The following is a 26,959-nucleotide window of genomic DNA, read 5'->3' as shown; positions in this document are numbered from 1 at the left end:
AATTCACCTGGCACTCCTGACTAGCTGTTATTCTTTAATTTTCTATATTACACATTTTTCTAATCCATTCAATGTTTTGCAGGATCTACCAAGCAGATAACAAAACTTGCAAGGTTTGCCATGGCGAGTGCGATGGTTCGTGCAGTGGACCGAACGCAGAACATTGCACCAGATGCAAGAACGTGAGAGATGGTCCATTTTGCGTGCCGGAGTGTCCAACGTCCAAATACAACGACAACGGTCAGTGCAAGGATTGCCATAAGAACTGCGTGGGTGGCTGTAATGGTCCGGAGAACAATCTGGGTGAAAATGGGTGCCACAGTTGCGAAAAGGCCATCATGAACGAGGACGTGGCGGAAGGATGTCTTCAAAAGAAGGAACAGTGTCCTGACGGGTACTATTACGAGTGGGTCAGTCCTCAGGAACAAGGGGCCCTGAAACCTTTGGCGGGAAAAGCCGTCTGTCGAAAATGTCATCCTCGCTGCAAAAGGTGCACTGGTTATGGTTTTCACGAGCAGGTTTGCAAACAGTGCGCCAAATTCAAAAGAGGGGAGCAGTGCGAGGACGAATGTCCTGTAGACCACTTCCCCGATGAATTCACGCAGGTCTGCATCTCCTGCGACAAGGAATGTCGTGGATGTTTCGGATCTGGACCAAATCACTGCTATAAGTGCAGGAATTTCAAGATCTTTTTGGACGGCGGCGACCCCAACGATAACTCCACTCTGTTCAACTGTACCGATACCTGTCCTCCCGAATACAAACATAAAATCTTCCCACCGGACAACGAGCCTTACTGTTCTGCCGAGACCGTAGGTCTTAGCTTCCAAATGGACAATGAGCTACAACCCGCTATATTAGCAGGTGTACTTGTATTTGCCATTATCTTTGTCGTCATAGCCGCCGTGATTATGTACCTCTGGAGGATAAGGGCGAAGGCCAAGGAGAACACCGTTAAAATGACCATGGCTTTAACTGGATTAGACGACAACGAACCGCTGAGACCAACAGGGGTGAAACCCAATCTCGCCAAATTGCGAATCATCAAAGAGGAAGAGATGAGAAAGGGTGGCGATTTGGGCAGAGGTGCATTTGGTAACGTTTTTAAGGGTGTCTGGGTACCAGAAGGTGAGAACGTTAAGATCCCAGTTGCCATCAAGGTACTGCACGATGGCACTGGTGCTAACACTTCCAAAGAATTCTTGGACGAAGCTTACATCATGGCCAGTGTCGAGCATCCTAATCTTTTACAGTTGTTAGCTGTTTGTATGACGTCACAAATGATGTTAGTGACGCAATTAATGCCACTTGGGTGTCTTTTGGATTTCGTGAGGGATAACAAGGCTAAAATTGGGTCGAAAGCTTTGCTCAACTGGTGCACTCAGATCGCCAGAGGTATGGCTTACCTGGAAGAGAGACGATTGGTCCATAGAGATTTGGCTGCGAGGAACGTTTTGGTTCAAACGCCTAATTGCGTCAAGATCACTGATTTTGGTCTGGCTAAACTCTTGGACATCAATGAGGATCAGTACAAGGCTGCTGGGGGTAAGATGCCCATCAAGTGGTTGGCTCTTGAGTGTATCCAGCACAGAATCTTCACTCACAAGTCTGATGTATGGGCATTTGGTGTCACCATATGGGAGATCCTTACGTATGGTGGTAAACCATACGACACTGTACAAGCTAGACACGTTCCAGAATTACTGGAAAAGGGAGAGAGGCTACCTCAACCTGCCATTTGTACCATTGATGTTTATATGATCATGATCAAGTGCTGGATGTTGGATGCAGAATCAAGGCCCAGCTTCAAAGAACTGGCTGAGGACTTTGCCAAGATGTCCAGAGATCCTGGAAGGTATCTTGCTATCATAGGAGATAAAAACATGAGACTACCTTCGTACATTTTGCAGGTGAGAATTTCTCTAAATGTTCCTAATCAAAGCATTCTTCAGTATTCAAAATAACGTTCAAATTTCTCTTGCAGAACGAGAAAGAAAAGATACGAAAATTCGCCACAACCATGGAAGGTCCAGAGGCCCTCGTAGACGCTGATGAGTACCTTCAGCCGAAATCCAGAGCCCCTCTACCACCCCAAATCTCAGCATCCAGTACTTCCGGTTCACCACCCAGCACACCGGTTAAGCCCTACTGGCCGAATGGTAAACCTTTGGCAACGGATTCTCCAACGCCACAAAACCAACAGAATTGGGACAGGGAGTTCTTGAGGTACGGCACCTCGACTCACGTCAATGAGAATACGCCGCACGAGCCAAGAAACTCCAGTCAACACGTGCATTACGCACATCCGAATGGCCATTGCATTGGACACGCGACGGTCTCCGACGGCCCCACATCTAGATATTGCTCGGATCCACTGAAGATGGTCGGAGTCAGAGGTAAATATTGAGTGTTCACCAAACTGCTTCGGTCACTTTCCACCGGATAACTCAAGTACCTGTATTAAACATGCTTCCTCTTATTTAAAGATTGCGATGTTACCGATGACTGTTTCGAGGCCACCGATGTAACTTCCATCCATCAGCAAGCGCAAATAGGAAATTTAAAGCTAGACTTACCACTGGACGAGGACGATTATTTGATGCCCTCGCCACAGTTACCAAACAGCAACACTCAATACATGGATCTCATTGGAGATACTAAACCAACTGGTAATCATTATTATTTAATTATCTCCTTATGCACGTAGAATATACGAGCCCGTATCGTTAACACTGATTTCGGTCTTTCAGACTCGGAGCAAAAGCGACTTAATAATGGCTTCCGAAAATACCCAGAATTCCTGACGATCCAAGGGAAAACATCGTTGGACAATCCCGAGTATCTCATGTCCCAGGACGAGGGTCCTTTGACGCCGCAGACGTTAGGCATCCCTACGCCAGATTTGGAGAAAGTTCTGACGAACGGTGCATTTGGCTCTCAAGTGAGACAGAGGAGCTCCGAGGAAGAATCTGACCACGAGTATTACAACGATTTCGATCGACTCGAGAGAGAGCTGCAACCACTGAAGCCTCTCAGGAAGAACGAAACGACCGTCTGACCTTTCCTTTTATTCGTATAATACATGTTAGAATACACGTGATAAAGGAAACACCCAAGTGGCCTTTGGACTGCGAATGATCGAACTTTCGATTTGGATCGTTAACGATTCGTCGATCTAATTCAAATCAGTGTAACGACAGCGTATAGGGCATTTGGACTGATAGCTTCCAATTAAAGTATATAATATACAATAGTAAACATAATATTCTGTACTTATCTCGTCGACGAAAGACGTTACGCGAACTTCACAGATCTCGTTTCTTTATCATTCTATATTTATAATCGAGTCAACAGGGAGGGAGATCCGAAATAAAACATTGATGCGAGGCATTCTTTCAGTGAGGAACGAGTAGTAGTGCAAAAACTATTTCTTAATAGTTCATGTGCCATTTTCGATGGCTTGTAAATAATCTTTTATTCGTCAACGACTATCGAGGGTTCTTCTTACCTTTTTTTTGTTTATTGTTTTTTTCGTATTATTATAGTATTTAGGGAGATCCGAAGCGACTGAATCTTCTTCTTCGACAATACATATAGCTGTATATTAGCGTGGAGAAATTCTTAAAGCGAGCTGGTCTAAGGAAATATTCGTGTGTTTCCTATAGACTTATTGTTAATTCCTTTCGTGCACGTCCAACTTGTTAAAAGGTCTTTTTTGGATTTTCTGCGCTATCGTGTGGCTCGCCGCTGACTGTGATAAGAAACATTCTCTTTCTCTTCGAGAAACACTTAAAACTCCCATTGATCATTCTTCTATCTTCCGTATTGCGAAATTAAGCTTATTTGAAACCTGAACTCGCAATATTTTTCATAACGCGTCGGTGGTTTTTTCTCCTGTCGCCATTTTGGTGCGTTATTGCGCAAGAGAGAGAAATTCTTTCTTGAACTGCCGATTCGTGCATAATACGCATTATACTTAAAAGCCTTTTCTCCTTCCCGCTGTTAAACCTGTAATTTTCTATGCCATTAGTCGGGAACCAATGAAATTGGAGCCGGAGAGAATTCAAGGAAGCACGAAAAATCAGATTTTTACACGAGAGAATCGCTATTGTACATAGTATATATATTTATACAGATAGTATATGTAAAGTTAAATTTCATATGCTTGTAACGTGCGTATTTCCTATAGAAACGGAGAGTACTTGAACAAAAACAATTAATTTTAGGTATAATAAATCAATCAACATAGTAAATATATATATATATATATATATATAAAATGTTATTAGTAGACGCGCGGTGCATAAGTTTAATTTTAGTAGAAAAAAAAGCCGCGAAATCATAGCATAGGACGTGCCATGTTGTACAGAGACAAGAGCATATTGTACTATTACGAAAACGAATCAACGATTTCGCATTTATAAGCATGTATAAGGGATCTATTCGAGAGATTGCCGATCACCCGAATGAACCAGAAATTTATCAATGAAATCTTTTGCAGGAGCGTAATTTCTAAATATTAATTTATTGTTAAAGAAAAAAATATCTAACTGATCTCCAATCTCGGCGATACATACCTTATCTAGCCTTAAGTCATAATGCGTATATTACATATACGTATATCGTGTACATTGCATTTAGCGTTACTAATAATCATAACAGTTAATAATGTTAAATCATTTTAATTACTATCTTGTAATATATACAGTATAATAGAGTATACTATATCACCAAGATCAAGTTTTAATACGAAAATCGAACTTTATTGCAAAAATCAGCGTTCCGTATACTATTCAATCTATATAGGCTACGATTGTGGACGCCTTAGGAAAAAATTGTACATTTTCTAATAGTAATAATTATTTACCAGAAGAATATAGTGTGTAGCCTTTTTAGGACATGCATTTGCCATCCGGTTTTTGGACGTAGAACTTATAAATCTTTATTATATCATTTTTTATAGTATATCGATACAAATTATTGTAATAAAGAACACTCATCATTCTTAATTGCTTATCTGTTTTGTACATTATTTCCTGTAGATTAGTTTCGTCATAAGAGAACACAGAATATCTCTTATCGCGTCTACTGTAAGTACATTATAGGTAGCTAAGGAATTTAGTTCATCTAAGTTTTCCCTCTCTACTGTGGTGCTCAATCTACGTATAGTGCGTTTATTGTCCAGGCTCCGTGGTTAGTCACGTTCGCAGTCCCTTCAGTGAAGCTCGAACGGTACCAACGGTACGTTACTCCACTTCCGACTCCGAGCTCAGTTATTAGAGTGCAAGACTAGTCGTTATCATACTTGAATTCCAATTCAGATTTGTCGGTATAAATATAATCACCAGTTTCCTAAATTTTTTTATCGTATTCTTATCTATTTACCAACAGATAGCTGCAGTGTGATACACGTTAGTGGCAATAATGGAGGTTGTCAAAGATCCCTTCCTGAGACATCTCTTCAACAGTGATCCCATTTTCAATGTTTACAATTCGAACGTAACAAACATGTCGGTCGGTGCACCTGGACCAGACCTCCTCAAATATTGCGTGGACATGATGAGAGCATCCACATTGCACAGAATGGTTATATAACCGTATATTACGTATTTACCTTTTTATATGAATAGTATGTAAGATCGCTCATACTTAAGGGACCATATCCAATATTTTGTTATAACGACATCTAGGAGGAGGAGGAAAAAGAAGGCAAATATTTTTTGTTTCAATATGGAATTACTCCGGGATTATGGGAATGCCGAGAAGAACTAGCCAAATTTTTAAGCAAAAGATACGGAGACCCTGTTAAAAGAGAAAACCTGGTATTGTCGTGCGGTGCAACGCATGGCCTTCAGATCTTTCTTACAAGTTTAGTCGCACCAAATGGCATAATATTCGTTGAAGAAGCAACTTACATGATAGCTCTCGATGTTTTCAAACAATTTCCACTCATGAAAATCATTACAAGCAAGTAATTTTTATTTTTAAATGTTTCTTTGTGCAGATAAATTTTTTTGTCCTGAAATGTTCACTTACATTCTACTGAGATATTGTGGATCATCATAGAAATTTTATTGTAATACTCTAGTTCCAATGAAAGATGACTTGGTAAATCTTGATGCTTTTGATAAGATATTGAGTAAAACTGCTGAAGAAACGATGAAAGATATTTTTTTAAATGATCAAAAAATATTCTGGGGAATGTTTTACACTATACCTGTTTACCATAATCCTACTGGGATGACTCTACCTCCTGGTATTATTCTTTTAGTAGATCAAAAAATAATAAAAAATATATATTATTATAATACACACAATATTCAATACAGTCAACGTTATCTTACACGATTTTAGCAAGCTGCAAACTCTTAGTCGAACTTTCCCGAAAATACAAAATCGCAGTCTTTTGTGACGATGTTTACAATCTGTTACATTACTGTGAAGGATATCCACCCCATAGATTACTGTACTATGATAACTCAGAAGATCCGAACTATATTGGATCTGTAGTTTCTAATGGGTCCTTTTCCAAAATTCTCTCACCCGCCATTCGTCTCGGCTGGATCGAAAGCAGTTCTCGAGTGATTAATATCTTGAAAGCATCGTAAGCTAAAATTGCTACACTTTTCATTATTTTGTTAATTTAAACCGACGAAATTCTAAATTTGCCTTTTAGTGGTACGCTTTGCAGTGGTGGAGCAGTTAACCATTATGTATCCGGCATAATTACTAGTTTATTACATTTGGAAATGGAGGATAAATACTTAGACACATTAATCAGCGTTTATAAAGTATGTATAATTAAAAGCTCTCAACTAAAAATTATACAACTATTAATTAAAAAGAAAACAAATTTCAGGAACGGTTAAATGCGCTTTGCGATAGTCTAAATCGTTACTTACCCGACTGTTGCTCCTACCGGAAACCTAATGGAGGATACTTCGTTTGGATTCATCTTCCCGAAGGTATAAATAATTGATCTAGAAATGATTAATAGAATTTCTTTTGTAAATGTAAGAATTACCTTCTTTCTATCTAGGAATCGATGGTACAGCTTTTATCAGTTGGTGCCAAGAAGTTTACAAAGTTTCAGCCATACCAGGCAATCGTTTTTCACACAAGGGACAATTAAGCAACCGTTTGCGTTTAAGCTACTCTTTTCACTCAAAAGAGACATTGCAAAAAGCTTCTAAAATTCTTTGTACAGCTTTACTAGAATTTATCAAAAATAAAGAAAAAAAAAAATGAATGTCAGAAAAAAGCAGTTTTTGTTCTACCATATATTTTCTATATGCAAAAATAGGTTTATACAATAATCGTAGCAGAAGCATTCTATTTCTTTGATTCAATCGGATTCTCCTAACAATTCAGTCTGCTTAGCCTTAAGCAGAGTTTCTGCTTGCTTAATGTACTGATTGCACAAGACTTCAAGAAAACCTTTTATCCTATGTTTCTTGTCATCGGGGTAACCTTCCTTATTTTCTAATTTTCTTATGTAATCATTTTGTATTTTTTTACATTTGTCTCGACACTTTATATATAATGCTTTGGCTGCTTTGGACAAGTTTTCTCTATGCTCTTTCGTTACTCTAGAACAAACAATTAATGTATTACTGTTTCAAATATTACTTACTTGATATGTGCATACTTAGGTAATGGCAAATATATAGTGCTTCCATCCAGCTGAGGATTTAAATTCATCTTTGATGCCTCAATTGCTTTTACAATATCTGGAATTGCTTGTGGAAATGCGGAAACATTTAAAACTATAACTTTAGGTTTACGTGCTATTTGTGCCAAGTCATGAAGCATGAAATCATCTCCTTCAAATTTAACTGGCAGTTCTTCTATACTACCAGCAGTAGTACGTAAAGATACATTAGCAATAAAATTTTTCTTTAGTTCTTCTACTTCGTCATTAAAATGGTCTTTAAGTTTATCTACATTGAATACTTCTGCTATTTCTCTAAAATCTATGTTCTGTGGTAAAGGTTTCTTTTTCTTATCCTTACCACGATCTTTTTCTTTCAACAGTACAGCAGATGTTGAGAAAGAATTGCTGCTCTTAATCCTATCAGCAATAGCAAATGATCTGATTAATTGAGTATTTCTTGCTAAGAACTTACTATCAAAAGCTTGAAAATCCTTTCTTCGTATATAAAATGAAAAATTTCTTGTCATACCACAAAACTTGATCAAATCCTGAAATCTATAGCTATAGAGAAATAAAGTTAAGGTGTTTTTCATTGTATTGATTTGAAAATATATGAAAATAGGTTAGGTGGAGATAATAATCTTAGGGACCGAAATGGTAAAAACTGTTAAAAAAAACAGACGGGCAGGCGAATTTTGTCTAGTATAGACTACTAGCCAATTTGCTGCTTGCTCTCCTTCGTTTAAAACTTAATTGGAGCTGAATGTTTTACGAATAAACTGCCTGTAGGGCTTAAATCTAACTGAATGCAACTTAATCGCAGTGCAAGCAGATCTTATTCTTATATCATTCAACCAACTCACTCACATTATGTTTACAATCGTTATAACCCTCATACAGTTTTTGTATTACCTGCAGTTAACACTGGAGTAGCACGTGCATGTGATATCCTTATAGTATATCCTTGATAGTATGCAGTTGCATGCACAATACAATTGTAGCCTATCGGCTATAGGCTAGGACGCAGGAGGATTGGTGTAAAAAGTGTTTATATAGTTAACTAGCAAAAGTAGTTTTACTTGTTTATAATTGTTACATGTTACCTGCAGTACTTCTTCTTTAGTGTTTCTAGGTGGTAGGTATTCAGATTACACGTTAGGTTTAATTTTGTGATATTATTTTAAAGTAATATAGAAAAATTAAATTTTTTTTATCAGAATAATTCAAACTATTATTCTGTGTATTCCCTTAATGTATATATGTAACCTTTAACTATGCAATTCTAACCTAATTGAAATATATATGCTGAAAGTTAATTTCTCTTTCTCTCCTTAGAAACTAAAGAAAAAATATGAATAAGACCCCGGTGTCAATACTTCAAGAAATGATGGTTAAGAAAGGAGATACACCTAATTATGAACTTATACATGATGGAGGAGGGACACATGATAATACTTTTACTTTTAAAGTGATGTGTGATAATTTATCAGCAACTGGTACTGGACGTTGCAAGAGAGATGCCAAGCAAGAAGCGGCTAAAGCCATGCTGGCAGCTATATCTGCTCAACAAAATATTTTACGATTACCAGCAACTCCTAGTGAATCTCCCATCACACCACCTTCGCCAGAACCAAAGTCATCATTATCTAAAGTTTCAGGAAATCCACCATTTTTGAATGCTATAGGTGCTCTCAAGGTTAATAAATTTTCAACGATTGGCTTTGCTCATCTATTAGCTTCATTAAATCCAAAAATAACTTCTATTTTTCTAGGATCTTTGTGTAAGAAATAATTTAAAAGAACCAGAATATCAACTTACTAGTGAAATAGGTCCACCTCATGCCAAGGTATTCTCAATTGATTGCTTAGTTTCAACATTCAAAGAAGAAGGTGTTGCACACACTAAAAAATTAGCAAAACAAAAGGCAGCAGGTAAAATGTACGATAAAATATTGGAACTGGTAAATGATGAAGAAATGAATGATACAGAGGATAACGAGTCAGAGATAAATAATCTTAATGATATAGCAGTTGCACAGTATCCCAGACTGAGTCAAATTCATCCAACGAAAAAGACTAATTTAGGCATAGTTATTAACGAATATCACGTTAATTTTAAAAATTCTCTTGTCGAACAAGAACGCTGCTCGTTTATTGAAACACTGAATAATTTACTAGACAGAGATTATTGTGATGAAGAAACATTAGACGAAGCAATCCATGAGCTTCAAGAAAACCTTAAAAGTTTGAATTATAAACTGATAGTTTTCACGGTAGATCCAGAGAGTAAATCGGATCACAATATTGTTGTGATGAAAGTCAATTGTGACCCAGATATATTAGAAGTAGGATCTGGGGATACGGCCCTATCGGCAGCAAGGAACGCTATTACAAGGCTTTTAAGAACCATGTTATTACTACTTCAATAAAAATATTAGAAACTTTTAGAGTCCTCTAAGAGGACTATTTATCTAAGTCGCGTAATATTTTATTACTAAATTATAGAATTAAATTCAGTTTGATTTATTTACTATTTTTTTTTATAACATATGAAATACGCTGTTTTGTTTGAAACTTGATAAAGTAAACTCTGTTTGGTAAGAAATGTAAAATTATAGGAAGGTTATATATTTTTCTAAATATATTTTGAGAAAGCATGTTTTTATAAAGATTTGTTATATATGACAGGCGCAAATAAAAGGATGGTGTTTTTGTTAATCTCTTCTTTATTTTATGTCACATAATAAGGCAACCCCACGTAAAGTCCAATGTCGAGGATTGTGATCCGTTTCAAAATCGATTGACCCAACATACTTTTGGTCCGTCCTATGAGGTTTTCTGTATATGGGACACTCGTAAAGCTTTGGATCCTTTCCTGCTGTAGTGTTGATGGCATAAATATAAATCACAGGCATTTGCTCATATAAAACCTTAGGCTTGCTCTCGACCAACTTTCCGGCTTTACGATCCAAAGACGCTCCTTCCAAAAAAAGTCCATGAACATAAACTCCCTCTTGAGGCTGATCTCTAATGTCTTCTTTATTGTAACGCGTTATTAAGTTCTGCAAGACTACAGAATCGAGGGCCCAGCCTTTGTGAGCTCTAGTTACCTCCTTTAACGTCAAATAAGATCTTTTAATTGATTTCAATCTACAAATGGCTAGTTAATAACTATACCTGTCTCATGGCAGTTAGAAAACCTTGGGGATTGAAAAATCCTGTCATCCAGAAAACCTTTGGCCTCGCATGAGCGCACCAATGTCGAAATTGAGCGTCGCGTTCCAAGAGTTCCGTGTACCAAAAACCAAGGGTGGCTGATTCCCAAGAAATCTTCAGCCATTTTTCTGGAATACGAGCATCGTACATGGCATCCAACGATTTACGGAGACCCTGGCTCATCACGATGGTACCATCAATGGCTAACTTAAGATCCGTCAAGGTATCTCGAACCTCTTTAATGGCTCTTGAAATTCTTTCGAAATAATGGCATTAATGACAATAAGAATTTGCTTAAATTTTAGGAGCAACTTTAAAAGAACGCATCAGCGATGGTATGAAATACCTGTCGACTTCCTGCCGAAGAAAAATATTCATTGGTAATAACGGTCCCATCCGCTGAAGAGCTTCCTTAACTTCAAATGGATTATACTGCTTCGGTAGCTTAGTTAGCATGTCATCGGCTAATTTATATACGACGGTCTCCCTTGTTTCACCCCCTTGTGATCCACCCTCCTTTGGCTGGACACTCAGAATGGTATCCAAGATCCCTTTGGCAGTATTAATTTGGAAAGTAATGTCGGCGTTTGGATGAAGCCCAAAAACTTCTGGTGTGTCAATGGAAGGTAAAGCATCGATATAATCCAGATAACCTTGGAGATTTCTAGTCTGCGGTACTTTGTATCCTTTGTAAAATTCGAATCCCGGACGAAGTAAAACGTCGCAGAACCAGACGTGAGTGAAAGTGGTCAATAGCCTTTTGTCAAAGTCGTCCGTCACTCTACCTCCATATTGCACCTAAGTATAATATTGATTAATTTCTCTTATTTCAGCAAAAAACGAGATACAAACTTATACAATGATTATGCCTCACCTCACCGAGCATATAGCAAACCGTCGGCCAAGAAACACCTTTCTTCGGATCCATATCGTCCAAATGGTTCTGTATAAATTGTACGGAAGCAGCAAAATCAGCCTGATTAAATTCATATGGAACGTTCCAGCCTAGTGGACCAAACTTTCTTCTCTCCTGGACGACAGTATGTAAAAAGGCTACTGCGTATAAAAGAGGCGGCCATTGAGCTTGTGTGCTGTAATCCAAGGAGTCTTGCGTCACTCCTTGATAAGTACGTTTTAAGCTTGCACGAATTCCTTGGGGTGGCTCGTTTGTAAATTTAATTGCCATCTGCAATATGGAAAGATTAATCTCAATGAGAATATAAATTGTTTCACGTTGTTGTGGAATCTCACCTGAAGCAAACCAATAGGGAATTGTGGATGGACCTCGGTGGTCATCCAGATTCGGAATACCTCGTGGACGTTTTCCGTTTCGACGAGAGCGTCCATAGCTTCTGTGCAAAAGGGTAAGGACAAATGGATATTTTGTAAGAGGACCCAGCTCCCATTGGTCATCGCATCATTGATCAGTCTTCGAGCATGATATTCTTGTCCTTGGCCCATTGAAACCGATTGTAACTCTATAATTTTATAAAAAGATACATTAGTTAAGTTAATGAAAGGATATAGAAAATCTGACTGAGCAGCATGTCATATTCACCTATAGTTTTTTGTTTAGCCAATGCAGTGATCTGTGGACTGGGATCGGAACCAATGGACAGGATGCATATCAGAGGTGTTCTTGGCTCAGACTCCAGCCAAGTAGCTTCCAAATCCAAGATCTTAGCTTCAGCATATTCCTTGCCCAACGACTCCTTCACGTATCTCGCAGCCTGGGACAGTGTTCGATCCGGACTCCAGGATCTGATCAAGAGTAGCTTTCTGAAGACATCGAGGCTCTTCTGATAACCACAAGGCAGATCCTCCTCTTCAGGCTTGTCCTTTTCGTACCAGACTCTCCATTCTCTCTCACTGAACTCAATCTTCGTCAATAAGTCTGAGAATACCTCCAGCTTATTGATCTCCACCAAATTAAGCCAAGTTATGTCCAGGATCCATTTGAATGGCTTTGGGGTGACTGCGTTAAGATCCAACGATGCACCACCCTTAATGAATGCATTGAACTCTGCATGGGAGATCACACCTCGATGACAATCGATCTTCATCGCCAGCATCAAGGTGAAAAGGGACTTGTGCCTTTCGTAGAGACTCCTTGAAGTGAAGGCCCATACTTCGTGAGTTAAATGACGAAGTATTATATCTATTCGGTCTGTGGTGATGGAGCTCTTGGTTGATTTGGTTATGGAATTGTCAAAGATTGTGAGAAACTGTCTCAATGAGTTCTGATACATGACATTGACGTTGCTCATCTCAACGATCAAGAAGTATAGTATGGAACCTCTGGCTGCCACAGGCCGAAACTCTTCTCTGGCCAGAGTGATCTTCTTCTCTGTATTTGCAGAAACTTTGAGCTTCTCGTTGACCGACTCGGCGGTGGTCTTTGTCTCCCTGAGGACTCCGATCAAGGCTTCGTCATCGACCAAGGATCCTTCGGAGGATGTCAATCTGTGTAAAAGAGTACTCTCGAGTTCCTTCATCGAGCGTTGATTCGTCATAACTGACTCGAAGAGTGCAACACGTTCGGCCTCCAAATCTGCCTTCTCCATGAGAATCACTCGTCCTAATAGTTGATCTTCCAAGCCCAACATTGTTACCGTGAAGTCGATTATGGATGTCTTGGCTGATATTTCTGGACTGTATGCTGGATTCGGTAGCTTGGTTGTTATGTAGAGCATAAAACCAGGCATCACATCACACTCCTTATCGCCAACCATCACTTTCTCGATCGATCCAGACTTGATGAAATTCTTTTCCAAAACATTATCCAGCACTGGGTCCAGCTCCTCGGCAATGTCCTCTATTAACAAAGGTCTTCCTAAAGATAAACTGTCCTCTAGATGAGCTCTGAAGTACTTGTGATTCAAGGAAGTTATCTGTAGCTCGTTAGTAATCTCTTTGTTCTTGATCCAGATCCTTCCTTGATTTTGAGGATCTATTAGCAGAGGGTACGAAGAGGATTTTGTAACGATCAGAGCATTTTGCACTGAGAGCTCGTCATTTGGTAGACTCTGAAGAGTCCACTCTGACATGGTGGCACTCTCGACCAGCATGGCTGTTATATTCAAACGTTCTGTAAATGGAATGCTCTTGCTTGTCAAGATATTCATCCAAGCTGTTACAAGACCTGCTCTGTACTGTTGGTTGTAAGGTCCACAATAAGATAGGAAACCTGTGGCCAATAGAACATCACCCACGAGACGTCCAAGTTGAACTTTGAACTCGCCACTTTGCTCGGTCCACCTGACCTTCTCACCTGCCAGTCCATTGATCAGAGCAGTGGCTGCTGTCATCTTCCTCAGACAAACATTAGCAGCATCTGTCAAACGCTGTTTCTCTGCAAGTGCAGAATCGTATTGCTCCTTAACCGACTGCAGAGCTAATTCCCTTTCAGACAATTCCCTCTCAGCATTGGCCAAGTCATCCATAGCCAATTTCAATCTGGCCTCTTGTAGAGCCAGATTGGCTTTCAAGGGCAACACCTCCTTGTTAACCGAATGGAAGAAAGCCATTGCTTTGGTCCAGGAGAGCAAACCAGCTACGTCACCACAAACTCGTCGAGCTGTCTCCATATTATAATCATCCATTTTAAGATAAGGTTGCAGCAACTCTACCATTTCATTATTGATGATATCCTTGGGATAATTCTGCAATTGCAGGAGGAACGTCGTACTGGCCATCAATTTCAAGGACTCAGCCCAGGACGGTTTGGGACAATAGGCTGTGGTATCAGCTACAACGGGACCAATCTTACGTTGAAAGAGAATCAAAACGCAGTCCATGATTCTCATGATCAGATGAGGAGGTCTGCCCAATTTTCTTACTGTTGCTATATGCGCTGGTTTTATGGTGTTCAGTGCAGCTTCCGCTTCCTCCAGGGCAGGTTTCGCAGCCTCCAGTTTCTCCTCCGCCAGAGCCTTTTCCTCAGCGATGTAAGCAACCAATTGTTCAGCCTTCTCCTTCACCCTCTGCACTTGATTCTTGAAGATCTCCGCCTGCGTAGCTCGTTCCGTCACTTCCAGCAGCACCTTCTCGGCTTTCTCGGATGCCTGCACCAGCTCCTTTTCCATAAGGGCTAACTCCCTCTTAAGAATCTCTACGGATATCGAAGCCTCCTCCAATTTCGCTAATCCTGTATCCATTCTCTTCGCGCCATCACCGAGTTCGCGCTCCTTACTGCGGTAGATACTCTTGTACCCACCGATGAAGTTGAGATAGGACTTTGGAGTCACGTGAGTAGCCCTTCGAAACCTCTGGAAATATTCCGTTGAGGTATTAGCCACGATATCCTGTATGGAACCCAACGCATTTACCAAATGATCTTTAACCTCGGCGGTGCAAGCTATATCAAAATCATGAAGAAAATGCCTCGCCACGAGGACCAGGGCGTCCTTGGGCCAAGCCTGGAACCAATCGATCGTGCATCCGGATATCAAGGCGGGAAAACGTTGAGCACGATTGCGAAACTTTTCGCCAACTGGAGAGAAGCAGAAGACCACGTGCAGATTCTGACAAGTTCGCTGCAGAAAGAATTCCATCGCCGTTTCGTTGCTGATCGTCCGCTTTGGATTCTCGCGTCTCAGAATGGGCGTCAGTTCTGCTACAATTTCCGCTTGCTCGTCTCGCGTAAATAGATTGCTGATGACACCGGAACTGAGAATGTTGTTCAAATACTCGAGGAATCCCTCTTCTTTGATGTCAAGGTCCGTGAAGATGAAGGTCGTGCCTTTTCCCTGCGAACCGCAGGAGCGATATAGGAACTTTAGGTCTTCCAGGAAGTTTGCAACGTTGTAAGACCTCGTCAAGGCTATTTGGAAGGTTTTGTAACCTGCAATGAAGGACGATAATTTCGTCAAACTCTGCTTTCCCGAACCACCGACACCAACCAACATCACGTTCCCTTTGGGGTGTCTGATGATGCGTGATATTTTTACCAGATGAAGCATCGCATCAGGGAAGAATACCAGATCCATACCAGCACCTCTCTGCATCTCATTGTATTGAGCCAGAAACATGTCCAGTCGTTCTCTCAGCACTTGTTCCTCAAATACTGCTTCATAAACTTTCGGCAACTCGACATCAGCATCCTCACCCTCTTCGCCGGTTGGTTCCGGAGCGTCCCTCATAAAATCCACGAATGCTGGATCCTCTTTGATCATCTCTACGTAAGATTCTCCAAGATTCTCACGAACTACATTCCTCAACTCTTCGTGGAACCAAATTTTGTCCGATTGTACCGTGAATCTATCGCTGATGACTCTGGTACACTCGTGTTTCCACAGTAGCATTAATAAACTTTCTTTATCAATAACGGTGGATAGAGTACCGATCATACCTTGCCAGATTCTCGAGAGGTCCCGAAGACTAAATACATAATGAAATTTTGCCGGAGTGGGCAATAAATTGCTTCTGGTCCTTTCCCATAAAATTCTCGTCAACGGTATCATCTTCTTGATCAAAGCACGAACTTCCAATGGGAAGCCTCGTTTAGTATTGTAGTGACCCTCACCGAGTACGCTGAATATCTTGTCGATCGACCGATTGTCAGGCAGAGTACAATTGAAGACACAAAATTGCCTCTTGAGCCTGGAAGGAATATCGTTTCTACCTCCACCTGGATGACACATGGCGCCGAAGAAGGTCACATCTACGATCGTTGTAAAGTCACCAGGTTTCTCTAACGAGTAGAAGCCCTTCATGTCCATAGTCTGACGAACTATCTCGTTGGTCACCTGATCTCCCCACTCGTTTATCTGTGGTAGGTTTATGTCATCGACGAAGATCATCATCTTCTTCCCTGCTGGGGGTCCAAACGTATTGCCCATTCTCTTCTCTATGTAACTTTCGACAGTTTTCTGGAACTGCCATGGAGTTGTGGCAGAGCTGAAATTGAACGAACGTCCTAGAGTTTTGTCTGGATTGGCCTTCTTCATGTAGGACTTCATCATGACGGTTTTAGCTGATCCTTGCTCTCCTATCAGTAACACAGCTCTGTCTTGACGACCTATCAGGTCGATCAGATACTGTATTCTCACGTTATCTGGTATTGGCACGAGAATACTGCTGTAATCTGGAATAGAATATTCAGGATATGAATAGTCGGTTACGATGCTTCTCCAAGTACACCAGGTACCCTTCTCATTTACGAAGAAGTCGAATAACTTGTTGTCAGGACAATCATCCAACGATGGTAAATCGAGACTAGAGCAATTTTCCCTGAGGAACTCATCATATTTGGTTCTATCAGCTGTTTCCAATAGAGCCCCTATACCCCATACCAAAGCAAATACATAAAACTTTTCTAGGTGCTGGGGTGACAAACACAGTGGCTTATCGTCTTGGTCATCGTCCTCATCATCACCGAAACCTTTATCCAGGACCTCTTCCGATGCAATTTCGGTTGGTACCAGTCCTTCCAGAAGACAGAGCATTTGTCGAACGACATTACACTGGAGAACATCGATGGCCATACGAAGCGTTTGACTGCTCCAGCCATAAACTTTAGCAAATGAATCCTCAAAGCATCTCTCGAAGACCTCTCGTTCTGCAGGACTTCGTCCTTTCAACCAAGCAGTGACTACAGGATTCCAGTCGAGACCGGAAGAGCTCATGTATACCATCCCATTACGAGAGACTGTAGCTGGACTGGCATTATCAATATTGTGAGGTTCAAAAATAATCTTACACTCGGGTGACATGGATAAACGATCACCATTGGCCAATGTAAGAGTCTTGTTGTCGTCCAGAACCGAATTTAAGTTCTCTATCCATATACTGTCCACGGGACCATCGAGGACCAGCCAAACGTGCTCTCCTTTCTTCAGCTTCAAAGTCTTCCTCCACAAGGCTGCAAAAATCCCATCGGTCCAATCATTGGTGGCGACGTCGAGACGACCAAACATTTGGGCCGCAGTTATGCTCTTCGGGTTCATCCTCATCTCACGGTGAAACTCGCCACACTGTGTCAGGGCCTTCATCAAAGTATGGATACAGGTAGTTTTGCCTGCCCCTGTAGGGCCCAGAGTCATTATTCCATGCCTGACCCTCTGAGTCTCGTACAGTTGTATTAACTTGAGGACCCATGGTGGATGATAGACCAGTCCAGCTAACTCAGCTTGTTCAGCTATAGCAGCGTCCAATTCGTTGTAAGATGTCTTCTCGATTGGTTGATTAGGAAACAAATCAGCTACCAATGATATGAAAAGTGGCTCATCTTCATCTATCAATTTCGACAGATTCATGTCCCTTAGCACCCTCATAACAATAGTACTCTCACTATCCTTGGAATTAAGTCTCTTGGCAGCTCCAAGTGTTCTCAGGACGGACAAAATATTTCTCAGGCCAAAATCGTAATGAACCTGTTTGGTCAATTGCTCCTCGCATAATTTGTACAGAGTGTAGAACTTCCTGGCAAGAGTGATGTTCTCCAAAAATCCACAACTGGCCAACTTGACGCGTATTATGATCTGCCTGTCTGGTACCATCATTGCTACAGTTCTGAACTGTATTTTCAGGTTCTCCGGAAGTTCTTTCCTACCAGCATAACCGGGATTCATGGTTATGAAGATTCCCAGTTCCGGACAAACGTCGATTTGATCACCATCCGTGAAGATGAGTCGTGGCTTTTTTTCCTTCTTAGCAGCGAGGACCACCGCAACCTGTTGAGCCGCAACGGATAAAACCGGAAGTTCTATTCTATTGAACTCGTCGAAGCAGCCCCAGCTTCCGCTCTGAGCGAGGCCCTTGTAGATCCGTCCCAGGCCTCTGTAATCCATTTGATCGGAACAATTGAACACCACCACGTATTTCGCCAAAGTCTTACCCATGTCCTTGACAGTCTCCGTTTTTCCGGTACCAGCTGGTCCACAGGGTGATCCACCCATGGACATGGCCAGTGCTTGGGCAAGCGTGATGTAACACCTGTCGGTCAGAGGAGTGATAACCAGTCGTTCGGTGCATCCTAAATACTCATTCTGATAAGAAAACTGAACGTCTGTAATGGAAATGGCAGTTCTGTCGAGGTCCTCCTTGAAGTAAAATCTACACTGCTTTAGCCACTCGAAGTCATTGACCGACCTGACGTTCATCCGACAGAGGATGTCAAAGATGTCACGTTGGTGCACGTGTATAGTGATCAAAGTCTCGAATTTGATCCTCTCGATCTTTGTGAGATCCCTAGTGGTTTGATCGATGAGACTGTTGAGTAAATCCAGAAATCTATTATTGGTCTCGGACATGATCTTCTTGTCCGAACGTGCCTGCACTAGAGCCAACTCGGCGTCCCTGGTCCAGATCATTTGGATGCCTAAAATGCCCACTTGGGCAGGAGTCTTGTCCAGGAAAGCCAGCAAATCAAAGCTAGGATCATTTATCATCGAGTAGCTCTGTCTTATGATGGAGTGAAGTGACTGTTGGGACATTTGTAGGAGTTGCATTAACCAAATCTCCACTGAGCCCTCGGCTCTAACGCTCCTCTCGAGGGTGATGATCTCACCTTCGGAGGAGATAATAGCCATGATCCTGTTGTACTCGATGTCGTGGAATTTAACGTGACGAGTGTTGTCGAAGATCGACAGCAAGTGATTCTGTATGGTATGGGAATCCGACGCTTGGCCGAGGATCTCGAGGAGGGCTGGATCAGAGACGAAGAAGAATCTTGGGAACATTAAACGTTTCTTCTCGAGATACCCACTGAGGGACTTTTGGCAGAACTCGAGTTGTTCGTGTAAATGTGGTAATAGTTGTTTTAGGAGATCATCACCAACGCAGCAAGCCACCACACCAGGTGTCTCATGAGCCCTCTGCATGATCTTCTGCCAACTCTTGTCGATCCTGGCGAACCTCTTGGCCTCCTTTGGTAGCTGCTTGGCGATGTCACCACCAACGAATACTGCCTCCAAGTACACCCACATATTCTGCACTAGTAGCCACCTCTCCAGTATCTCATTGCTGTTGGACAGATCTGCCAGCCACTGTTGGATCTGCTTTCGGAAAGGTGCATTGTATCTGTTGGACATTAAGGAACCAAGGAGCATCAAGCTATCCTCCAACTGTCCTATGGTCTCAGCTGTGGTATCGCCTCTCAGGAGAAGTTCACCACGATTATTGAAACTCATGAACGTCAATTCGTGGGACGACCATTCGTTTACCACTTGTCGCAGCTTCGCCTCGATGTCCTTCTCTTTGGTAGCGGAAATGCAGATGTCTTCGATGTCTTCTTTGTACTTGAGTAACGGAGCCTCAAGGATATTCTTCAGACAGAAGCCTTCGGCTTCCAGATCAAATTGGTGATTAGTTATCTCGATTATTCTCTGCCAGTGACGAGCCTTCATGGCTTTGTTCGCCATCAGTTCTAACAGTGGGCACATATCGTTAAAGTCGTCTATGGTCTTCTTCAGGGCGAAAAAGGCTGGCCACTCTTTCAAGCCTTTTGGCAATTTCCTGCAGCGGTTTTGGAACTCCATCAATTCGTTATTGATCTCCTCAATGTTCACCTCTCCCCATGGTATGTCGTAGTAACTACTCACCCTGTCGATCACATCGTTGTAAAGTTTGTAGAGTTTCTGCAGCAGGTTCAGTTCCTTCCTGATCTGGGCCAACTCAGGATAATCACTGGTCGTCAGTCCAAACAGATCCTCGCCACTTTGGTAACTCTGCAATTTCCTCCACATGCCATCGAATCTATTCTGGAATAAGATCTGCCTATCCGAGGCTTCCCTCGGTGACAAGCCTGGTTGCATTGGTCCGGATGATCTATATTCCTCACAGTACGCCTCGTTGTCAATTCGAAACTTTTCCAAGTTCCTTCGTAGATCCTCTTGGAAATGTGGTTGCAATCTTAGCAGAGTCACGTGACTCTGCTGAGCACGACCCAAAAGCTCCTGCCAGGAGTACCTCAAGTTATCCACTAGATCCAAACACTCTCGATCCACTGGTACCTCGTACCTAGTCACGATATTAAAAGCTTCCTCGATGGGATCGATCTTCAGCTCCATGTCCACTTCTTGTTCCCGAATCTTCCTCAACGTATCCATTATCAAACGAACATCGTCCAAATCGCGAATCTGACGATCGAGTTTCCGGTCCATCTCATTCATAACAGCATAAACGTACTCCATCTCTCGACGGTATTTCTTCTTCATTGCCTGACCAATCTTGTGAGTAGCTCCTGTAAATAATTTTCTAGTATAAAATTTGTAATATAAAAAATTACCAGTATACTCAAACCTTTGATCTCCATGTACAGGCCGTACTTTAATTTTTCGGTAGAAACTGCGATGGACGATCCAAAGAGCACCATATCGGGCTCTGTGGCCAGTCGGTCCTCCAGTTCACCGTATTTCCTCAGCGTGCTCTCGTATTCCGTTAGTGAAATTTGCAGCAATTCCCTAGCATTTCGCTCATTCTTCCATAGGAACTCGTAAGGTTTCCATTGCTTTAGGAAATCGCTCAAATCTTGGCCCATTTCGTGCATGCAACTGTTCAACATAGTCAACATCTTCGCCACTTCCTTGTTCTCCATCACCATAGCATAAAAGTTTTTCTCCTGTATCGGAAAATCTGGCTTTTCCTCCGAGACTATTTTGTATAACCTTCGTCGTCGAATTTTTGCATCTTCAGCAATCTCATCCGGCTTTTCCGTTCGACTTCTCAAGATCACATCCAGCAACGTTTTTCTATTCGCTGCCTGTGAAGCGCTTCTCCAAGAGGTCTTATTGCCTCCACGATTCCATTGCGATACTCCTTTCGCAACGCTCGTTATGGTCTTCCCCACCGTTGTCAGGGCTTCTTGAACATCGTCCAAGCTTGGCTTCACGATCACAGTAGGAATCATCAGGTTTGCGTACAGCATAAACACTGGCTTTGCTGGCTCCACTATAAGTAAAATTTATCATATTCGGTGCTCTGGTTACATAGTCAATAAAATTCATGCTTTCAACTTTTTGTTACCAGTGTCAATTTCTCGAACAAAACGTTTCCTTATAGCATCGAGAGAAAACCTTGTAACTTTGGTCAGAACATCTACCACTTTTCTCGAGTAGTACCTCCTCATTTCCGACACTGCGTTCCTCACAAGTTCCTCTATACTTTTGGAGAGTCCACCTGTACTGGTCAGCAACCTGTGGGGATTGTCAAAACATTCCCAGACCATTGTCCAATCTTGCTGCTGGGCTGTATCGTCATCTTGTCCTTCCTCTATTTTTTTAGATCAGGAAAATTGATATATTACAATTATACTATAAGTATACTGAAGGTGTATTAGAGCATGGATACAAAATTTGACACATCTTCGATATTATGAAAGAATCAATTTTTTCATATCACATTTCTGAAGTCACTCTCTATTTACATTCATAGAGATTCTAAGCCAAAAATTAATATTTACACTTGTAAAGATATAAGTGATTTCTAGATCCATACTCTGCTTTGTTTTAGTGGTACACACTGTATGCGAAATACCTGGATTATCAAGGAACTCGAATTGATTGGATTCGATTTCATCATTGAAATTAGCAGCAGCATTTCTCACTAGTTGCAGTACTTCTTCAACTGCCTCCTCCACCATCATACTCTTCCGATGAAGATCGATCGCTGCTATTCTACACATATCAACAGTTTTCTCGAGAAACTCCTGTATGCCCCATGGCTGCTCATTCTCAGGTAGAGCATGCAACGTAATTTTCTGCATACTTCCCAGAACTTCCAAAATCCTTTAGAATAATTAAGTTAAACATTTTCTCCAAAAGCTACAATATTGAAATCTAACCCATACAGCACACTTGACTAAAAGTTATCCTATAGATATCCTTTAGTCATCCAATTGACTAAAAGTGCTCTATGGGAAACTTTATTTACACACAAACGCGCAATAAAGTTAATCCCTACATTCTTTTCGACATAACATTTTAAAATATAAAACAAATTAGGAGATCAGTATCCACGCACACACACACACACACACACACATGCAATAACGATAATATAAATAGGTTTATTAATTTCTTATGTTCATTCTGCAGTAATAAAAGCAAGAACTAGTCAAGAGTATACGTAGATCGGATTCATAGTGCGAATGGATTTTAAAGCTGACCTATTAGAGTAAACATCGTGAACTCTGGTGATCAGTACGTCAAAATTTTTAATCTGATTCCTGGTATTATCGCAGAAATCCTTCCACGCAGGACTGGTCCAAGTAAGGAGAGTCAATCCTGGCTCCATGAGGGATGCGATATGCACCAAATGTGGCAGCAATAGTGGTCTGACTTCGAGTTTCACTCTATTCGCTGTGGACACGAATTCTTCGATCAACAAATGCAATGCATTGTTCACCATTCTGAAATGGTCCCTCTTTGCCAAAATTGTTAAAGCGACCACTGGAATATCCAGTTTGATTTTTGCCAAACAATCTGCTTCTCGAAAGAGAAGAATTATTCTAGATTGAAGATTCACTTTAAGTCTCGAGTTCCCTTGATCAATGATCAACAGAGGTCTGGAAAGAAAATGGATGAAAGAAACCTTTGCTGACGACAAAACTGATTACTCCCTGATAAATATCGAGTAAGAGTTGCCTCCCATTCGTAAAGGGTTAAAAAACGTCATAGAACTTACTGCTTCAAACTATCCTCGACTATCCATGAATTTTGATGGGTCCAGATTTCAGCAATATCACTCTGATACTGACCCAGAACAGTCAGCGAATGATTGTACCTTTTAATCAAATCCGCAGTGGATGGCAAATTTTTCAGCACTGGATGACTGCAGACCGAGGCTGCTAGTTCGTCCAAGTGAACTCTGTATTGCAGAAAAATAACGAGTATAGAATATTCTTTCCCAGAAAATTATAAAATATTGAAGTTATATGGAACAATACTTGCTTCAATGAATTGGCCCAGGTTAATCTACCAGCTATCGGAGGCATGTGTCTTGGCAAAGGTGGATCGTCCCTCTGCCTCTTGAACAATTTTAAAATCCTCTCGATCTCTTTATCGCAATACTTTACCACAATATTGTATTTCTCGTCAAGCTTGTTGTTCAGTGGAATTTTTCCACCGACCTAAAAAATATATTTCGTGGATAATTCGCATGGTGAACGCCAGTGATGAAGCAGTTATACTTTTTCAAATCTGGTCAAGAATCTTATGCCTTGGGGCGTTTCCCAAACATCTGCGTAACTCCTCTCAATAATTTCCCCAATATTGGCCTTTAACGCGTCGGTTCTCTCCATGAATTGATCGTAATCGGTATGAAAATCAACGTTTCTAGGATCCAAGTAATCGTAGGACTTGCCAGTCGCTATTTTCTTAGCTTCCTCGAAGGTTTTCACAGCCTCGTCCAAGGCTTCCCCCAGTAGCAATCCTTCCATTCGCCTCTCGAAGAGTTTTTGATAGTCCTCAATTAAATCGAACATTTTCAAGATATTCTTTATCCGAGAGCAGAAGGAATCGAAACGACCAAAAACGTGAGTCTCCGAGAAGGAAAATTCTTGCTCTGTAACCGCTGGAGAACACCTGACCAATCTGTAGGTTTCCCTGTAGGCCCTGATAAAGAAAAAAATAAAATTTCAGTATAATTAAAAGAGATATTTTCCAAATTTTCAAATACTTGTTTAATCTCAGGCAGTGCTTCAATTTTGAACGAACGGAGTCTCTATCCTGTCCCCAAACTGTCTCTCGTCCTCGATTCGTCACGTAATCTCGACAAGCGACTATCATTTGATTGGTGATCTTGATCATCAACGAGCTCGTCCTTTCAGAAGTATTGTAATATCTTGACACACTATAGATCAACCTGACTGTCTGCAGCAGTGAGAGCAAGGATGCCCTCATTTTAACAGGATCTTCGAGGTACAAGCAGTGACAACACTTTTCCAGTGCCTGGATAAATTTTGCATTGTCCTTTGCCTCATTGTAGCAATACGTAATCTCATCCTCAGCCTCCACCCAATCTTTGATAGACCTGGATCGTGCTGCTTGAAGACACAGTAGTGACATTCTCACCTCATGATCCTACAAACTTCTTGCAATTGTATTGTAATCCTCTCACTCTATCATACCTACAAGAATCTTACCTGTATTCTATCGACCAGTTGACTGAACTGAGCTCCTCTTTTCTTCCAATATTCCAGTTCCTGCTGAGGCCCAGAATCATCATTTTCCCTCCTCACCTGTTTACTCTCTAGCATAAAATCTTTCAGCCTCTTCACCCAAATTTTCACCCTTTCCTCGAGCATCAGAACCATCTCATCCTGGCCAATCAATAATTTTGCTTGCTCAAAATTATGCACATTTCTCATCAGTGATTGTTCATCCTCAAAGATATTGCTCTCATGACCTATCTCTTCGCAGACTGCAGGAACAAATTTATTTGTAACGAATTAATAGTAATATTAATAAATACTATTATATAATATCATTAAAAATTTGAAACCTTTTAAGGCACTGCAAAATGACCTGAGACCAGGCAAAAGGAGATTTTTTATCATAGGGCAATCATCATCTCCTTCGAATCCAGGATGAGCTAAGGCATCCATGAAGACTCTTTCAACTATTCTTTGGATAGTTGCAATTATTCCAACTTTTTTCGTGTCTATCACTCCAGTATACAAATCCTTCTGAAAGCCCTCCTCAGGCAGCTGCTTAGATGTACTGATCCTCAACATGTAAATGCAGATACCAGTACATGGAACTTGCCAGCCATCAGTCAGAAACAGCTTCTTCTTTGCAGGCTCCTTAATCTCTTTCTGTTCCTTCACTTTGGCCACAGCTACATTAGCTGCTGTCCTTCCACCACTACTCTTTGTTGTTATCTATGGTAATAAATAACAATTTTTTAACTGATTGTTAAATAGAACCCTGTTCTTTTCTTCTGCACCACTTCACTAGTGCAAAAATTTAATATGGAAAAAAAATGTTTGTCTTATTTCGAACAATTGCACTAGTTGGGTTCTGCAGTAAAAATCAAACAGACCCAATTATTACACCTTATCTTACAATTTCCGTGCTTTTAGCTGGTTCAAATTCTTCAACTTCCTGATAGAACCAAAGCAAGCTGGATCTCATGTGAGGTAAGAACAGCTGATTGATCTCGTCCAACATGTCACCCTCGAAGACGTTGTCCATGACTTCGTGGCGCGATAACCCAGTTGCATCGATAAGTAACTGAAACGCAAATTCCAATCTTGGGTCCATCTCCCCCCTCCTTGCTTTTCTCTCGCACTCCTCTCGTCGTTTCTGCATATAGAAAAAAAAATTCTCCATTGAACGTATACTATATTCAGTACGAAAAATCAAGAACAAAAAATCCGATTTCTTCAAGGATGGAAACGAGACCTGAAGGACGTCCCCAGAATCCTCATCCTCGCTCTCATCCTCACTGTTTACAGATTTTTCTCGAACTACTTGAACACCCTGCACGAACATGACGCGATAGAACCGACGAGGTTCGTATTTTGACTGATACGAGAATCGAATCAACGTTTCTCTGTCTCGGGGAAATAAGTGATGGGGCCGGGGTGCCAGTAGTTACCACCTTTCGTGTCTGGTACGAGCCTGAACGCGTGTGGTTCGTGTTGTGGTGGGAAAGTGTATATATATAGCCATGCATGCTCGCGATATTCGACCACGTAAATTTCAAAGTGTTTTCTTACTCTGGCTTCATTGTCAGTTTCAGACATTGTCCAGCAGCTTGCGTACTCTGGCTGAGAGAGTTGGAGAGGAACTCGTTCGTCAAGAGGCTTTTACCGTATTAAGAAAAGCCTCGCGTGGTAGAGTGGCTGGCACCGTAATGCGACATTGGTTCTACGACTCTACTTTCGTGCAAAGTGCTGCAGTCTCGTTTCCTGCAAGCTTCGAATCGCTTATGAGCTCGTGGTACCTCGTTGACAATATATATAAGAGAATAAAGTTTAATGATCGACGAAAAATTGTATGATGACATTATAATTGTAAGAATCGTTTATTTCCTTGATTCGTGCATATTTCTGCAAGAGACTGGAAATACGAGTTGTGATAGTGGTGGTACCCGGTGGTACCAGCCTGTGCCAGGAAGTTGAGATATTTGAACTATTCGAAGCAC

General features: G+C 41.1%; 5 protein-coding genes across 10 annotated transcripts in view; 3 read left to right on the top strand and 2 right to left on the bottom strand.

The window, feature by feature from the left end:
* Egfr (epidermal growth factor receptor) overlaps positions 1-5,027 on the top strand; it is a 56,930-nt gene extending 51,903 nt beyond the window's left edge. For 3 of the 4 annotated variants that reach the window (XM_066734301.1, XM_066734300.1, XM_066734299.1), the window contains exons 6-9: positions 83-1,910; positions 1,985-2,396; positions 2,487-2,669; positions 2,751-5,027. In XM_066734301.1, coding sequence (XP_066590398.1) covers positions 83-1,910; positions 1,985-2,396; positions 2,487-2,669; positions 2,751-3,058 — 2,731 coding nt within the window. In that variant the 3' untranslated portion in view covers positions 3,059-5,027. The remainder of the gene's footprint in view (positions 1-82; positions 1,911-1,984; positions 2,397-2,486; positions 2,670-2,750) is intronic. The other variant, XM_066734302.1, reaches the window with a different exon arrangement.
* Positions 5,028-5,113: 86 nt separating this feature from the next.
* Positions 5,114-7,357, top strand: LOC136777761 (2-aminoadipate transaminase-like). 2 transcript variants are annotated; one of them, XM_066734311.1, is made up of 8 exons: positions 5,114-5,241; positions 5,392-5,586; positions 5,691-5,967; positions 6,089-6,256; positions 6,355-6,604; positions 6,677-6,791; positions 6,860-6,965; positions 7,040-7,357. In XM_066734311.1, the coding sequence occupies exons 2-8, from the start codon at positions 5,425-5,427 to the stop codon at positions 7,246-7,248; spliced, it is 1,287 nt and encodes a 428-aa protein (XP_066590408.1). In that variant the 5' UTR covers positions 5,114-5,241; positions 5,392-5,424; the 3' UTR covers positions 7,249-7,357. The 2 variants fall into 2 exon arrangements, with proteins under 2 accessions (XP_066590408.1, XP_066590410.1); XM_066734313.1 differs by having other exon boundaries at positions 5,220-5,325.
* On the bottom strand, positions 7,266-8,958 carry mRRF1 (mitochondrial ribosome recycling factor 1). 2 transcript variants are annotated; one of them, XM_066734320.1, is made up of 4 exons: positions 8,758-8,958; positions 8,567-8,670; positions 7,649-8,215; positions 7,266-7,589 (listed from the first exon to the last, which is right to left on the bottom strand). In XM_066734320.1, the coding sequence occupies exons 3-4, from the start codon at positions 8,179-8,181 to the stop codon at positions 7,346-7,348; spliced, it is 777 nt and encodes a 258-aa protein (XP_066590417.1). In that variant the 5' UTR covers positions 8,182-8,215; positions 8,567-8,670; positions 8,758-8,958; the 3' UTR covers positions 7,266-7,345. The 2 variants fall into 2 exon arrangements, with proteins under 2 accessions (XP_066590417.1, XP_066590416.1); XM_066734319.1 differs by lacking the exons at positions 8,567-8,670; positions 8,758-8,958 and having other exon boundaries at positions 7,649-8,252.
* LOC136777764 (protein Loquacious-like) lies at positions 8,649-10,329 on the top strand. The gene is made up of 3 exons (XM_066734317.1): positions 8,649-8,789; positions 8,990-9,350; positions 9,427-10,329. The coding sequence occupies exons 2-3, from the start codon at positions 9,006-9,008 to the stop codon at positions 10,081-10,083; spliced, it is 1,002 nt and encodes a 333-aa protein (XP_066590414.1). The 5' UTR covers positions 8,649-8,789; positions 8,990-9,005; the 3' UTR covers positions 10,084-10,329.
* A 19-nt stretch (positions 10,330-10,348) lies between these two features.
* Dhc1 (Dynein heavy chain 1) lies at positions 10,349-26,304 on the bottom strand. Its single transcript, XM_066734297.1, has 18 exons — positions 26,215-26,304; positions 25,876-26,115; positions 25,313-25,691; positions 24,954-25,231; positions 24,488-24,891; positions 24,000-24,423; positions 23,761-23,939; positions 23,495-23,677; positions 22,977-23,375; positions 22,346-22,596; positions 21,836-22,081; positions 21,113-21,760; positions 12,429-21,053; positions 12,122-12,348; positions 11,745-12,056; positions 11,217-11,668; positions 10,832-11,126; positions 10,349-10,767 (listed from the first exon to the last, which is right to left on the bottom strand). The coding sequence occupies exons 1-18, from the start codon at positions 26,302-26,304 to the stop codon at positions 10,381-10,383; spliced, it is 14,019 nt and encodes a 4,672-aa protein (XP_066590394.1). The 3' UTR covers positions 10,349-10,380.
* Positions 26,305-26,959: the final 655 nt, after the last annotated feature.

Source organism: Prorops nasuta, unplaced genomic scaffold (assembly GCF_024137725.1).
Source record: "Prorops nasuta isolate Cenicafe-Biocafe unplaced genomic scaffold, Cenicafe_Pnas_1.2 PNAS00011, whole genome shotgun sequence".
Lineage (NCBI taxonomy): Eukaryota > Metazoa > Arthropoda > Insecta > Hymenoptera > Bethylidae > Prorops > Prorops nasuta.
Note: the sequence above shows the minus strand (reverse complement) of the source record. Positions and strands in the feature narration are given on the sequence as shown.

What these genes read in the sequence shown, in the direction of transcription:
- LOC136777761 (XM_066734311.1), top strand. Translation starts at nt 5,425, where the DNA reads ATGGAGGTTGTCAAAGATCCCTTCCTGAGACATCTCTTCAACAGTGAT. An exon ending in ATTAATATCTTGAAAGCATC is followed by an intron (nt 6,605 to 6,676) that starts GTAAGCTAAAAT and finishes TTTGCCTTTTAG; the next exon opens with TGGTACGCTTTGCAGTGGTG. An exon ending in TTGGATTCATCTTCCCGAAG is followed by an intron (nt 6,966 to 7,039) that starts GTATAAATAATT and finishes CTTTCTATCTAG; the next exon opens with GAATCGATGGTACAGCTTTT.
- mRRF1 (XM_066734319.1), bottom strand. Translation starts at nt 8,247, where the DNA reads ATGAAAAACACCTTAACTTTATTTCTCTATAGCTATAGATTTCAGGAT. An exon ending in ATATATTTGCCATTACCTAA is followed by an intron (nt 7,590 to 7,648) that starts GTATGCACATAT and finishes TGTTTGTTCTAG; the next exon opens with AGTAACGAAAGAGCATAGAG.
- LOC136777764 (XM_066734317.1), top strand. Translation starts at nt 9,006, where the DNA reads ATGAATAAGACCCCGGTGTCAATACTTCAAGAAATGATGGTTAAGAAA. An exon ending in ATGCTATAGGTGCTCTCAAG is followed by an intron (nt 9,351 to 9,426) that starts GTTAATAAATTT and finishes CTATTTTTCTAG; the next exon opens with GATCTTTGTGTAAGAAATAA.
- Dhc1 (XM_066734297.1), bottom strand. Translation starts at nt 26,304, where the DNA reads ATGTTCGTGCAGGGTGTTCAAGTAGTTCGAGAAAAATCTGTAAACAGT. An exon ending in ATTTTGCAGTGCCTTAAAAG is followed by an intron (nt 25,232 to 25,312) that starts GTTTCAAATTTT and finishes TTGTTCCTGCAG; the next exon opens with TCTGCGAAGAGATAGGTCAT. An exon ending in CACGATGTTTACTCTAATAG is followed by an intron (nt 22,597 to 22,976) that starts GTCAGCTTTAAA and finishes ATTATTCTAAAG; the next exon opens with GATTTTGGAAGTTCTGGGAA.